This window comes from Bubalus bubalis, chromosome 10 (genome assembly GCF_019923935.1).
Source record: "Bubalus bubalis isolate 160015118507 breed Murrah chromosome 10, NDDB_SH_1, whole genome shotgun sequence".
Taxonomy (NCBI): domain Eukaryota; kingdom Metazoa; phylum Chordata; class Mammalia; order Artiodactyla; family Bovidae; genus Bubalus; species Bubalus bubalis.
Genome location: NC_059166.1, coordinates 103,980,918 through 103,995,983, shown reverse-complemented (window position 1 = coordinate 103,995,983; position 15,066 = coordinate 103,980,918). Strand labels below are relative to the sequence as shown.

The following is a 15,066-nucleotide window of genomic DNA, read 5'->3' as shown; positions in this document are numbered from 1 at the left end:
GGCCCAGGGCAGGCCTTGCGATGACGGGCTGCTGGTGGTGGAGGCCAAGGCTGAGGAGGGAGGGATTACGTGACCTGTATTCTGTGACATGGTCACATGTGGGTTTTCTTTTTCAGTTTGAAAAAATGACTGCTTTTAGTCTTCCCTCCAGTTTCACTTTAAGGTGGAAAATGAAGACTTTATTCATAAAGTTGAGCACAGTGACCTTACAGTCTTTTTGAAAGCAACAGTTGATGCTTTAAGAACACATCTCAGAGAACTCCAGTAGATAAAGCTAAAAAAAGAGAACGTGTTCAGGGTGAACTGCGGGCGGGACCCCAAACTGTACTCTGTCTCTCCCAGAGTGTGTAATTGCTGAGATGGGTGGATGTAGGACCCCAAGCACCCTGGGGACCGAGGTCCTCAAATGACAGCAGAGGTCCGGGCTGAGCCAGGAGCAAGTGGCCTGTGCCCTGGCGAGTGGAGAGCCGCGAGGGTGGGAGTGGAGCCAGGAGAGGGGTGGGAGACTCAGGCGGGGTCTGGGAGGCGCTGGCTGTCGCCGCTCAAGGCAGGGACACCCCTGAACCTCCACTATGCAGCCCCCACAGGGCAGAGTCGTCTGGCAGCCAAGGGTCGAAGTTAAGAGGGCAAGTTCGCAGCAGGTTGAATGAACCCCTGTACCCACTGTGGGTTCATTTTAAGTGCCTGGAGCGAGGTGGGTCAAGCCCTTGCTGAGCTCGAGTGAGGGAGTCAGTCAGGGAGGACCGAGCTCAGGGTGGGAGTGAGGGGCAGCTAGCATGGTGAGTCCTCCTCAGCCGGGTGGGTTCTGGGGACACCCTTGAGTTCAGGGCTGCCCTTTCAGTAGCCCCACTGGAGGCTTGTTTAGGGGCTTAAAGGGGGGCAGAAGCCCACTTAGAAGACATGCTCATTCCCAGGGGTGGTGGTTTCTGAAGGAGTATATACTGGTCGGTTCGACTGTGACCCAGTACCTTGCAGGGTCATGTTTGACAGGGGGCCTGAGCCGTGGGCACAGCCTGCCTTCTCCTGCACTCCACGCTCAAGTGTTGTCTTTTTGGCAGCCCCTCCCCCCTCTCTGCACCCTTGACAGTGGGCCTGAGCCCAGCCCCCCTGTTGCCACGGAGCCCCTTGTGACTGAGTGGGTTCCAGTTCTGGGCTCCTGGGAGACGTGCCGGAGGCAGAGCCTTCATGCCATTTGGTGGTCATAGTGTGAGAGCAGTGGTCATAGTGTGAGAACGGTGTGTGTGAGAGTGGTGTGTGAGAGCAGTGTGTGTGTGAGAGCGGTGGTTGTAGTGTGAGATTGGTGGTGGTAGCCGAGGTATCCTACTGTGAAACAGCGGTTGCCCCCGAGTGGGGGGCTTCCCCCATCCGTGAGGATGGGTCGCAGAAGGGCCCGCCTGTGGGCGTTATTCCAGCGCTGCAACCCCAAGGCAAAGGCGAAGACTAGGAAGGACTTGGCCTCAGCCCACGTCCTGGAAGCAGAGCGGCCTGAGGTGAGAGCAGCCAGGGGCTGGGCCCATCAGATTGGCCCTCACCCGGCGAAGCATTGGGGTTGTGTTTCATTTTGTTAGCATGGTTGTGGGCCCTGCCGGCCAGGGCGTTCTGGCCTTAGTGGGCAGGATCGACCCCAGCAGGTTTACCTTGTAAGAGGTTGTGCAGTTGCTGTGTGGAGGATGGGCGGGGGCCCCACAAGAAGGGAAACACTGGCTGGAGAAGTCACTGGGGCACGTGGACTGAGCTATAGAGTCAGTCCTTGAAGCAGAAAGGCTAAGCCCCTTAATGTCTCCCTTCTTGCAAAGAAAGGATATACGGGCTGGAGGAATCTCTGGGGCATGAGGATCGAGCTAGAGAGTCAGTCCATGAAGCAGAAAGGCTAAGCCCGTTAATGTCTCCCATCTTACAAAGCACAGACCAGTGTGTCCAGTATTTTAATGACAGGTACCTGCTGCTTACGTGTATGACATACACCCTCATAGCTACACATGTCTACTACATGCCTCTTACAAGTGCTGGGCACTGTTCTGGGTGCTGAACACTCAGTATGTAGTAGGGGATAGTAGCCCAGGATTTTTTAATTTCTGCAAAGAAAAAGAGAAGAATGAAAGACTCCGTGTGGTTCAGTTTGAGCAAGTTCACCACGTGGACGGCCCCGCATGCACGCAAATTGTGGTAAAGTACATCTAACATAAATTTAACATGTTAACCGGTTGAGTGAATGACTGGGTGGCTTCCGTGGAGTCAGGCTAACAGATGGCTTTGAGGTGCCATCCGCCTTTTTCCCAGAGGAACACTCCAAAGCCTCGTGGCCTTGTAGACCTTCCTTTTTTTCTTCACTCTCCCCAGTGGCTCTAGGTCACTGGTCTGTGTGTCGTTTAAGAATCTCTTTATCCACTTTGTTGTTAGGTTTACGTTTTGGAAAGTTTCTCAAATGTCCCTGGGTCTTGAGAAGGCAGGCTTGGATTCCAGGTTCTCTCCTGCCACGTGCCTGCCAGGTCGAGGTGGAGGCCGAAGGCCGGTCTGAGTTGTGGTGGCCTGTGTTGTCTTGGGGTCAGTGGACCCCTCTTCTCTGGAGGGGCATGGAGATCCTTTGTGTGGAGCCTGGAGAGACTCGACAGGGTCAGTCTTCACAGTCTCGCTCTCTTTTTAATTTATGTTTGCATTTAGTTTCTCATTGAACTGTTTTCTAGGAGTTTCCAACTCCTGAAGAACTACACACATGGAGGCAGCAGCTGCGTGAAAGACAAGAGGAGATCGCTCAGCTAAAAGCTGAAAGAAACAACACCAGGGTCAGTAGGGGGATTCTCACGTGTTGACATTTGCCCCGTGGGGGTCACCGCTGGCCTCCGTGTGCTGTCTTTAAACTCTGTCTGATTTTCAAGTCATTTTTCACATCTTCCCACTGAGCAGACCAGGGTGGATCAGTTCGGGGTTCTCATAACCTTGCTTCAAATTTCTGATGAGAGCTAATGTAATTTTAGTACATATGAGGGGGGAGTTCTCTTAACTTACATTTTTGTCCACGCTACACTTTGTGTGGGATCTTAGTTCCCCGACCAGGGGTTAAAACCCATGATCCTTGAAGAAGTGTGGAGTCTTAACTACTGGACCCCTGGGGAAGTCCACTCTAACTTTCGACTGCACTGGCGGGATTCCGACGTGCCTTAGCGTGTTTCCGGCTATAGCGTGAGGCTGAGAGGAGTTATCGGCCCGGAATTCGAGCCTGATGTTGAAGGTGTTCCTTTGGCCCTGCCCTGCAGCTGCTGCTGGAGCACCTGGAGCGCCTGGTTTCCCGACACTTTAGCCAGCCGTCGGGATGACAGCGGGCAAGTGGCAGGCGCAGTCCCCAGCCGGCATGACGAGTGAGGTGGAGGTGCTCAGGGCGCTGAAATTTCTCTTTGAATACCACAAGGCCCTGGACGAGAAGGTACCAGCCATCCGGCCGTCCTGGATTTGTACACTTGCTGCCTTGTTAGGTGGATGATGCACATATTTATGTAACTAGTTGAGTTTTGAGCATCTTGAATTCTTGTATATACATTTTTTTTCTGTAAGAAGTCAGAGTTTATATGGTTAAAAAGCGTTGCCTGCGTACATGCTCAGTCATGTCCGAATCTTTGCAACCCTGTGGACTGTAGCCCACCACGCTCCTCTCTTCATGGGGCTTCCCAGTCATGCATACTGGAGTGCGTGGCCATCTTCTACTCCAGGGAATCTTCCTGACCCAGGGATCGAACCTGCCCTCTTGCATTGGCAGGCGGATTCTTTACCACTGAGCCACCTGGGAAGCCCCCAGTTAAAAAGTATTCGTTGGCATGAATGTCTCAAGACTTATTATATTCTGTATATCAACTTTGCAGTTAAAAACTGGGTAATAATTAATTTAGGATAACATTTTGTTCTCTCAAACTTAGAATTTAAAGCTGTTAACAAGCAGATTCTCTTGACGTTAAGATCAATGAGAGACATTAAAGGTATTCTGTGACAGTACCCATGTATTAGGGTGAGTATACACTAAGAAGTGTACTAACATATATACACACATCAACACACAGTGACTCGGCCCCTTTTATTTGAGTTGAGAGGTGATTACGAGTAGCACTCGAGAGCTGTAGTTTGTTCGAAGAAGAATTAGGTGCCACACATAAAGAGGTAAGTTTGATCAGTCTTTGTGTAATTTCCGTGAAGGGTTTGTCATTTGAATCCTTTCATTTTAAAAAAGAATGAAGGCTGTAGTGGTGGGCATCAGATGTTATTTATCTTTCTGATTGAGGACCCGCCCACCAGGGTTACTTTAATGACTAGTAAACTAGACTTGTGGACTCAGAGTTGCAGGATCTCTTAAGTACCCCTTTGTCCAGTAGAAGACAAATTCTGACTCTAATCACCTGGTGGTATTCGGGATGGATAGCATCACCATGTATTTTCTTTTTATGTTGTGTTTTCAGTTTAGAGTTGAGTTTTCCAGGTGGAGTTTTGCTGTCTTTACTTAATTTCTTTACTCTGATTCAATGTTTTGGTTTTAGCAGATGATTCTTTCAGAGGAGAATAACCAGGAAAAGATACTAACGGACAGGGTGCTTGATGTACATCATGAGCAAGAAAACATGCCAAGCGCCAATGGAAAGGCAAGTCCTTGGTCTCGCTCTCTGTCTGGTTCTCGTCTTACCATCCAGTCTGTGCGGGGCTGTTGGGACCTCTCACCGATGCACCATGTAGGTCTGAGCGGCCGTGAGGGTCCTGTGAGCTCCCAGAGCGCAGAAGGCAGTTTTGACCTCACAGATTGCCCGGAAGTACTGTGTTCCCTCCCTCCCAAAACCAGGCTGTGTAAGGCTTCCTTTCCCCCTTAGAGACCCTCGGACGGCTTGGCGAAGGAGACAGAGCTCCAGGAAATCATACAGAGGCAGTTGCGGGAGCAGAGGCAGATGGAGGAGCGCCTGGCAGCCCTCTCTGCCCACGTGAAACATCTGGAGGAGGACCTGGACACGGCCAGGAAGGACCTCCTCCAGTCCAAGGACAGGAACAGAAAACTTGAGCGGGACGTCCGCGAAGTGAGTGACTGCAGCTGTGTCTGTTGTCCTGAGGTGGAATGTGGGTTTCTTGTTCTCCCGGGGATCTCAGCCTTGGGATGGCTGCGTGAGTAAGAGCAGAGCACTGGAGAGACCGCAACTGGCTGCCTCCCTGCCTCTGCGTCGAGGTCTCTGGAGGAGAAGAGGCCTGGTCCAGGCAGTCCGTTGGCAGTGGAGCAACACTGAGGGCAGCCCTGACGCTGTGCTGCACCCTGGGTGTGGACTCCTCCTTTCCACAAGTTCTAGGGGGCCCACTGTGTTCCTTTTCTAAAAATTCATTCATCCATTCATTCATTTATTGGCGTATAGTTGCTTTACACTGCTGTGTCAATTTCTGCTGTACAGCAAAGTGAATCAGTCATCTATCTATCTATCTATTTATGTATCTGTCTCTCTTTTAGATTTCCTGCCCATTTACTTCACCACAGAGCACTGAGTAGACTTCCCTGTGCTGTACACTAGGTCCTCACTCGTTGACTTTATGTGTAGTATCAGTGCTGTATATATGTCAACCCGAGTCTCCCGGTTCATCCCCGCCCCCCCGCAACTGCCTGTCGAATGTGTTCCTGATGATGCTGAAATTTGCTTCTGATTCACTCAGGCGAGTCTGGTGACACCTGTGGAGCCTGTTCTCTCGGAGAGATGGGAGCATGCTGTGTGGGCTCTGCTGAGGCAGCTTGCCTGGCCATCTTCTCGAGTTTTCTGAGGTTCCGCTCCTTGAAGGGATGTGTGACAGTGATACCGGCGGTCAGACAAGTCGAGTGGTGTTTGCTCACGCTCAGATCCTCAGGCCCGAGCTGTGTAACCATGTGGAATCGTGATGTCTCTGGCGGTCGTGTCTGCGGGTGTCATGATTTATGAGAAACTCCCTAGCGGTCACTGTGAAAACAGAAGAGTGCTGGGGACTCAGGCCTCTTCCTGTGAGCCTCGCCTCTCCTCTGTGCACAGACAGACAGCACCCACCCTGCCCACCCCTCCCCCGTGAGACCGTCTCAGAGAGAACCCCTCCAACATGTGGTACAGCAGGTGTACTTGTTCAGTAGCTTGGTGTGAGTAATTCTGTGTGAGAACTCAAAACAGAAATATTTGCACAGGTTTGTATAAGCTATTCACACTACTCTTTGGCAACAGGAGATTAGGTGTCCGAGTTGAATACGTATAGAATTCTAGAAAAAGCGTTTTCAAGACCTTTCACTTTTAAAGTTAGGACTTTGCCCACATTGGCTACTTAGTGACCAGGGAGGGACCTGAAGTGGATTTTGAGGTGGCGGACAGGAGTTGCACCAGCAGCAAGTTCTGGTCCTGGTTTGAGCGTTTCATCCATGTGGTGTAAGTCTGCTTTTGAAGAACTAGGCTTGAGAAGGCTGCTCCCAGTTGTGTACAATTTGACTTCTGTTTCCACTCGTTAATATGCTACTTTAATTCTGAGGAAATTGCATGAGACTTTTCCAACTTTTACTCGAGGAAACGAGCCTCAGAGCTCCCCGTTGGATCTGTTGAAGGTCCCTCCCTGTTCTGGGTCAAGCCCGCCTGTATGGTGTAGCAGACAGAGGTCCTGACTTCATGCCAGATACCTTCCCTCCTGGAATTCTTGCAATAACAGGGTAGTTTAGTATACTTTTCGTTTGCTGTTTGGGTTTGTTATGTAGAAAAGAAGCTTGGTCAACCAAGTGGCTGGACAGAACGTTAAGACAGATGGGTGCCAATCGTGGCAAATGTGACCTTTGGGATAGGCGCATTTTTGCTCACGTCCGAGAAAACTGCCGTGTCTAGGACTTTTATTTTGAGGACGTTAACTTTATGTTTGATTTGAAACTTAGGACGACATCAATGATAAACTTGAAAATGAAATTGCAAATAAGGATTCTAGGCATCGACAGGTAATGGCCTTTCTGAACTGTGTCTGACTTTATAGTAGTGAATTCCTGAGGAAGGAAGGTAAAGATCTTTTCATGTGACTCCCACATTGGAAATCAAGTCCCAGTGTAAAGTTCTTATGACCCTAAAATACTGTGTTCAAAAGTGTGGATGTACATCATGGTAAATCAGCTGTACTGGAAGGAAATACATTTTTAAAAAATTGCGGGTGACTGCAACTTACAGGTTTGCATTATTTGGGACTTGGTTTAACCATTTTGTGGAATTCCATTCCTGACTCTTTTGTTTTACTTGAACGTGAATCTGTTGGCTTGTTAGAGTTTTTACCGAAAGAGTAGAGAGCAGCAGGGAACTTCACGGCAGCTGGCTGCGTGTTGGGAACTGGGGTCACTGTGACAAAAGGCAGGGTTAGAGCTCCGGTCTGATTAGGGATTCTACTTCCTGTGGTTTGGTGAGCCTTACTCGCTCCTGTTCCCGAGTGGTCTCAGATAATCAGGATTTAACCAGGAAAACCAAATCTGGCTTCTCCAAAACAAAGTGAGTCAGTCTGGTGTGTGCCAAAGTGTATCATTGTCCCCACCACAAAAATTAAATACTAGAAAGCCATTGAAATGTATGATGGGGAATGCTAACTAAAAGCATTACGATATACAAAATAATGGCTGTAAAAGGCAGATCAGAAAATACTATGTACCATATGCTATTGTTTTCTGAGGGTTTTAAAGCACAGCATATTGTTTGTGTACGTACATAGAGGAATACGCACACAGAAAAAGTAAGAAAGCTGCTTAGAAACAAATGCTAACCTCTCAGGAACCTGAGCTTATAGATACTTTAATTTTTTTCTTTTTTAAAAAAGAATCTGTCTGTTCTACATTGAAAGTTTTTCAGAGTAAGAAGATCTGTTAAAAGAATAATCGTGCATTTACAAATACTAGTTGACTGGCATTTCACCAGGCACGCTCTTATCAGGTCTGTATTTCAGAGGAGATGAAAGCCATATTTTGGCTTACACGCCCGTAGCCATCTGCGGTCGGTAGGGTTCCCTCTAAGTGATGATTCTGGTGATGTTTTAAGAAGGGTCCGTAGTGAACCCTTCTTCCCTTAACTTGTCAATAAGAATGAATAAGCTTCTACAGATCTTCTTTAATATATAAGAATTTGTTTTTATTTTTAAGACGTCCTTGGGGAACGTTTAGGAAAAGCAAATACTCTGGCAGGAGGTGTTCTGCTCACTGAGCCCAAGCCCAGGAACACTGAGAGAAAATTTACCCTGACGGAGCTTCCGAAACAGAATGAATCCACTAGACACGTGCATTTAGGTTTTGTCTCAGCTTGCTTAAAGCGACAGTGGCTACACCTCTCGGCCTGTTTTGATCCTGTGCTCTCCCTTTGTAGACAGAGGATAAGAACCGCCAGTTGCAGGAGCGCCTGGAGCTGGTAGAGAAGCTGCAGCCGAGACTGCGGAGGGCAGAGACGCTGCCCGAGGTGGAGGCGGAGCAGGCGCAGAGGGTGGCCTCGCTCTCCAAGGTGCTGCTCTGGGTCCCTGGGGGGCGGGCGCAGGGAGGGCCTGTTCCCCTGCTCTCCCACCGCGCCCCTGCCGGTGCTGCTCAGTCCACACAGGAGCGCAGACGCGGGGGTCGTGCTGCCCGTCTGAGATGGGAGCGCTCCCTGAGTGTCAGGCAGGCCCCACTTCTGCGTCATCCCTACGTTAATTTCCCTCCAGTTTTGTCCCGAGTTGTGTGTGTCCCTAGGACGCTTCAGCTCCGAGTCACTGCTGCTCAGAGTTCAGTCAGCCACTCAAAGCCTAGCAGGATAGAGACCTAGAAAAATCCCATTCTCGTTTAAGAGATGGCCAAAATAGCTCTGTAATGAACACAGTTTTAAGTCATTATCCATACACTTGTTAAAGAAGTCCCAGCAGGGCACGTGCAGACCCGAGGCCCCACTCCCCACTCGCCGTCCCCAGGAGCCCGCGGGTGAGAGGCCATGTCCGTGGGATGTGGCGCTGCTGGGGGCATCGACCCCATTGCCAGCCAGCCAGCCACCCTGTCCTTGTGGCGGGAAAGGTGTTGCCCTGCGCTGCCGGTGGGCACTGGCTGAACATAGAGAGTCGGGCCGGGTCTGTGCTGACGCGGCTGTCGGAAGCCTTGCCAGGAGCTCAGTGAGCGCCCGAGGGGCCATCACGTCGCGGGAGGCTGCCGGTGTCCCGTGCTCGCCGACCCTCCCAGAGCAGGGTCACTAACAGCCGCCAGGGGGCACCCTTCTGCTGTGATCCTCCTCTCCAGGCTTGGTTTCTCCTCTCCCCTGGCATCTCTGCTGTCCATCCCCAGTCGGCCTTGTAGTCCGACCTTTTGTCTTCCGGAAGCTCTACCACTCAGGAGGCTAAACGGTTCGAACTTCCTTCCCGGCTTAGGAAGGTAGAACGTGTGCCTCGCGTTTGCCGCTGTCTGCTGCCCGCGCGGGCTCGCCACAGGCAGTCCGAGGAGGGAGCGCAGCGGCCGTGGGTGTGGGGCCCGGGGCACGGGGAGCACGTCTCCTCTCACGAGCTGGTCACCAGCCCCCTCCGTGAGCCATGTGTCACACACGAAGCCGCGCAGGCTGTGTGAGCAGGCATGCGGGCGTGCCCCCCGCGAACCCAGGGCCCGTGGTTCGCACAGAGCATGGCCCGCTTGCCGCCCCTGCGATCACAGCCCGCGTGCCGTCAGGACAGGGTTGTTGTGAGCGGAGCTGACGCTGTTCTTGGCCGACAGGCAGGAGAGAGAGACACAGCAGCATGGAGGATAGGCTGCGCCAGATGGAGGCCCAACTGGAGGAAAAGAACAAGGAGCTGCAGCGGGTGCCTGTGCTGACGGGGAGGCGGCGTCTGGGCAGGAGACGTGGCTTGGGCGGGGGCCAGCACTGCCTTTCTCCACCACTCCCGTCTCTGGCATCGAGTGTGTGCCTGTGTGGCCCCATCTGCTGATCCGGGCACCCACCTCCTCGGGAGCAGGGCCAGAGGTGGTCGCCCATAGGCAGTGGGCAGGAGCCAGGGCCTCCCCACATTCAAAGAGGCTGCTTGTTGCTCTGACCAGCCAGTCCGGGGAGCTGCTTGGGATACAGGTGGACCTCACGACTGCCCCTCAGACAAACCTGGGGTGCCAGCCCGGGGCCCATGAAACTGAAGGCATGGCGCCCAGGTGTGGAGCCTGCTTGCCTCGGACGTGGCGCTGGAGTCCCACATGCCAAACCGCTGGTCCAGACACGGTGTGTGTGTAGGATGGCTGCCTCTAGACAGGAGAACCGCAGTTGTGCTGCGACAGAAGGCGCATCACGACAGGAAAGGGTGATGGTGGAGGCTCGCGTCACCGAGTCCTGAGAGAGGTTTCCCGGAAAGGTTGGCCACACGGCAATACAGACCATCCAGGAAATGGAGTGGGGATCCCGGGTCCAGCCTCACGTGTCAGTACTGTCCCCACCATACCTGTGTTCTTGGGCTTGGACTGCAGAGCCTCACAGGCGGGCTTCCAGGGGGCAGTGGTTCTGACTCCCATCATGCGACCCGCGGTGAGGCGCCCTCCCCGCTTAGGCGGAGAGCTCAATATCTCCCGATCAGGGGTGCACTTCTTACTTTCATAACTGCTGCTCAGAGGCTGTTGAGATCGGGATGCTGTTTATGACTAGACTAAGCCAATTCAAAGTCAACTTTTGTTTTGCTTTAAAAATCTTTGAAGGCCGATGCCTTATTGTGGAAGCTGTGACAGGTTTTGTTTCCTTGGGCTCAAAAATCACTGCAGACGGTGACTGCAGCCATGAGATTAAAAAATGCTTGCTCCTTGGAAAGCTATGACAAACATAGACAGCATATTGAAAAGTAGGGACATCACTTTGCCGACAAACCATATACTCAAACCATATACTCAAAACTATGGTTTTTCCGGTAGTAACGTATGGGTGTGAGAGTTGGACCATAAAGAAGGCTGAGCACTGAAGAATTGATGCTTTCGAATTGTGTTGCTGGAGAAGACTCTGCTTTAACAGAAAATAAACTTTTAAAATGTATTACGATGGAAAATTGCAAACATGCACAAAAGTGGATGGAGTAGTATAATAAATACCCATGACCCGTCCCGTCAGTTCGTCTCAGCAATTTCTCATACAGAGCCAATCTCAAATAGATCATTCTTTTGTCTTCTCTCCATTTTTTTTTTAATACAGTAGGTTCTGAAACAGCTTTATAAACCTTGAAATTGATGCTCATTTTATAAAACACAGACTTGGCAACTTTGTTATTGCATTTAAAAATTGTTTGAGGTAATTATTTCCAGTTTTTTAATATGAATTTTCATATTGGAAAAGACCCTGATGCTGGGAAAGATTGAAGTCAGGGAGAGAGTGGATGACAGAGGATGAGACGGTTGGACGGCATCACCAACTCAGTGGACATGAGTTTGAGCAGATGCTTAGCAGAAGTCGAGTTACATTCTCCTTATGGCGAATCCACTGCTGTAACACGTATAGCACTTCTGGTTTTGAACACTGAATGTGTTTGCATTATAGATGGATTTAGAGTGTGTGGCTGTTGTGTGTGGTTCAGAATTCTGAGTAGTCCTTTCTGGATTCACCCAAGAGCTGAGACAAAGCGTGAGCCATTCACGTGGGCTGTGCTGTGCGTCAGAAAGATAATACGAGCCACCTACACAATCTAAAATTTCCTAAAAACCAACGGGCTACTCGACGTCCTTCTTTCACCACGAGTCTTGAAATCCTCTGTGTGATTTCCACATCGGGCTTTGCAGCAGCCTGTCTCACGTGCTCAGGGGCTGCACGAGGCGAGTGACTGCCATGGCCGACAGCACAGAGCTTCCAGGTTGAGTTGAGTGACTCACAGACTTGGCCCGTTTGACTTGTTTTACCCCATGAGCAAGTGAAGTGGGCTGTAGAGGAATGAATGTGAGGAATGCAGGTGAGCTCCATGGAGACAATTGAAAGCAGTGAGAGGAGGGAGGGCAATAGAGTGAGTCGTGTCCCCCTGACCCGAACCCCCCGCCTGAAGTCCAGCTTCTCTCTACAGACTTCATCGTTGTTAATGGCTTGCCATGTTTCCTCCAGAGAAACCTTTTCTACACCTGAGATGGAACTTCCTCCTCATTATGGTTTATAAGGGTTAATATTGTTCTGAGTGTTTCCATTTGCTAGGGACTCTTAGAGAACATTTTCTCAGAATTAAAATGTTGGGAGTTGATACCTACTCACGTAACCTGTTCTGCACATTTTGGTGCAAGTCACTTGACATCCAGAAAGCAAGCGGTGCAGGCTGTGTCATTTGCTGTTTCGTAGGACCAGCTGATTCTAAACCTGGAACCCCTGAGAGCCGAAGTGGACCAGACGAGACTGCGAGGGGCTCCCTTCCACCACAGGTAGGCTGCTCCCCCGGGCAGCTCCCCTCAGCGCTGTCGAGTGTGACAAGGGCCTGTCTGGTGTGTGGACAGTATGACTGGGTGTTGCTCATGGTCGCACCTCAAGGAGCCTGTAGCTTCGTGGCCAGCGAGAGGGAAGAGACAAGCATCGTTCCTTAGGGTCAAACTTGGTACCACGGAGTGGTAGTCACAGGATTGACAACACTCAAAACCACAGGCAGAGGTTTGGAAGTAGGGGGCCGACCAGTTGATATTTGGGCGTATTCATTTGAGGGGCCTGACAGACTGTGACACCGATGTTTCTGAAGAGTCGCAGAAGGTTAATGACCTGTAGTCTTTTGACTGCGGTGGGAGGAATCACCTGGCTTGTGAATGAGGCGAGCAGATTACTGAGCATCCTGCTTTTTTCTTCCTCGTTGTTAGAGGGGCGGTAATTCTTATTGAGTATTTAAATGTTTCTTTGGCTTCTTCACGGAAAACGGTCACAAGTGAGAGAGAAACTCTAGCAAAGGTGATTAAGTGCTTACTGGTGACATTCATTCATCTGTAGGAAATCGACTACTGCTTGCAGCCTGACTTAGGAGACAGTTTGGAGCCCATACGCATATTTCTGTGTTTGTGTGCTTAGGGGATCCTCGCAGTCCAGAGCCCCCACCCAGCCTTCTTCTAGAGAAAAGGAGATGTCATTTGAGACAAAGGCAGAGCCAGAAACTGGTCCTGTGTCTGAAACCACGGCGGGTGGAGTTCAAGGAGAGCACGTGCCCTGTAGAACAGGAGGGGACGTGGCCGGACTTGGTGGCAGAGCTCCTCCAGGGTGAGGGGCTGGGGCTGTCAGAGGTGGGGAACCCCTGCTCCCGGGGTGGACGAGGTGAGTGTGAGGAGGACTGCGTAGACAGTGGAGGAAGAGGAGGTGGACACGGCCTCCTCCTCTTGGGGGTTTTTGGGTAACGAGGAGGGACCTGGTGCCAGGACCCGAGGCCTGACACAATTGGGGGCTTCAGATGGAGAAGCCTGGGGCCTGGTCACCAGTCCCGTGTGTGTCAGTGAGAGTGAGAGACGAGAAGAGGAAGCAGCCGCGGGGCAGGAGGAGCCGCTGTGCTCTGAAGACAGTGGGCCACAGCGGCTGGTGCGAGGGAGGGGTGTCTCCAGGAGGCAGCTCTGGAGGGGTCACAGCAGTGACTTAGCAGCACAGGTGGGGCCTCGGAGTGGGGCTTGTGGGCAGTGTGGGCTGGGTGGGGGGCACTGTGCTGCCTCAGGAGGGAGGGAGTGGGGACTGAAAACTGGCTCCCAGGCAGGGCAGGCACGGCGTATTTGGTGGGACCTCCCAGAGGAATTGGTCACCTTGTCTCTGAGACCTTCTCCCTGAGGAAAGAGCTTCGGGTGAGGAGGGGGAGAGAGATGAAGGCTGCACCCCGCGAGGGGACTGGGAGGCGATGGTTGGGGGGCGACCCAACCCGGAGGCCTCTGTGGCCCTCAGAGGACCCTCGAGGGCCCGCAGTCCACAGCGGGACTGTGTCGTACCCCCCACCCAGTTCCCAAGTGTGCTCTAGCCCCAGGCCCTTGGGTGGAAGTGGAGCAGAGAAGGGAACAGTTCTGTCAGGAGGGAGGGGAGACGGGAGGGAAGACAGGTGTGGCTCCGGGAGATTCCAGACTTCCATCTCCTGTGCAGCACAGTGTTCCTTGCAAAACCGTCGAGCAGAGCAGCGTGTGACCCCGAGCAGGCTGAGCTGGTGGTCGGCCCTGGCCACTCTGCAGCGTATGGGGTGTCCTGTCCTCGGAGGAAGGCCCTGTCTCCTGGGTTTAGGGACTCCTGCACGTGAAGGCACCCCCCTCTTCCCAGAGAGAAGACTGAGCAGAGCCCGGGCGGTCCTGCAGTGCAGGCGGCTCACAGTCAAGGCGGGGCCGCCCTGCCTCCCAGCAGGCCCCTGCTGAGTGAGCTCCTGGCACCTGCAGGCCCAGGCCTTAGTGCTCAGGGCCTGAGCATCTGTGCTGGGCCTTGTTCAGCCCAGAGTCCGGTGACACGCTCACCTCTGCTTTAATGGGAGACACCAATGGTGCTCAGCTCCGAGCTGTGGGTCTGAGGCTTTTCTGCTGCGGGTTGTCTGAGGCGCCTTTAAAAACACTGAGAGCCGTGCAGACAGTGTTCCAGGCAGACCGGTGATTGTGATCCACGGACTTCCCGTGGGAGAGGGAGGTCAGAGCAGGCGTGGGCCGAAGGGGAGGTGGGGTGCCAAGGGGAAAGCAGAGCAGGTGCAGGCCCTGCCCTGGGACCTGAGAGCGGGCTCCAGGGGGACCCTGGACGCCCCAACCCCAGACAGCCGATCCTGTCCTAGTCAGCTCCACACCCTCGCGTCAGCACTGCCTTCCCCACATACAGGAGTTTTCCAGCTGCTGGGGATGAGCCCTGAGTGTCTGCGGAGCAGCGGGCGGCCTGTTGCTATTGGAGCCAGGAGGGCAGTGCCCTCCCGGGGGCCCTTTTGCTGTGAAATTGCCGATCTTCCAAATGGACAGGCTTTGGCCCGTCTGACAGAGTGAGCTCTCTTTTCTTCTAACAGTGCTGCTCTTTGCCGTGTGTTTCAGCCGACCCCACTTGGGCAGCGCCCCGGACCTCAGGTTCCCTGTGGCGGACCGGCCGGCAGACTCCTTGGGCAACGGGGCGGTGCTGTGGTGCCCCCAGAAAGGCCGGCTGGCAGCGTTGCACGATGAGCCATCCGAGGCAAGGACCC

At 52.6% G+C, this 15,066-nt stretch overlaps 1 protein-coding gene across 1 annotated transcript in view; it reads left to right on the top strand.

The window, feature by feature from the left end:
• The first annotated feature begins 267 nt into the window (after window positions 1–267).
• The window catches only part of LOC102415700 (liprin-alpha-1), a 29,421-nt gene continuing 14,622 nt past the window's right edge, over window positions 268–15,066 (top strand). Inside the window, 10 exon segments of the mRNA XM_045161981.1 lie at window positions 268–1,490; window positions 2,685–2,783; window positions 3,255–3,299; window positions 3,302–3,421; window positions 4,521–4,622; window positions 4,845–5,045; window positions 8,340–8,471; window positions 12,261–12,340; window positions 12,969–13,154; window positions 14,921–15,056. Of these exon segments, the coding sequence (XP_045017916.1) occupies window positions 1,374–1,490; window positions 2,685–2,783; window positions 3,255–3,299; window positions 3,302–3,421; window positions 4,521–4,622; window positions 4,845–5,045; window positions 8,340–8,471; window positions 12,261–12,340; window positions 12,969–13,154; window positions 14,921–15,056 (1,218 nt within the window). The 5' untranslated portion in view covers window positions 268–1,373.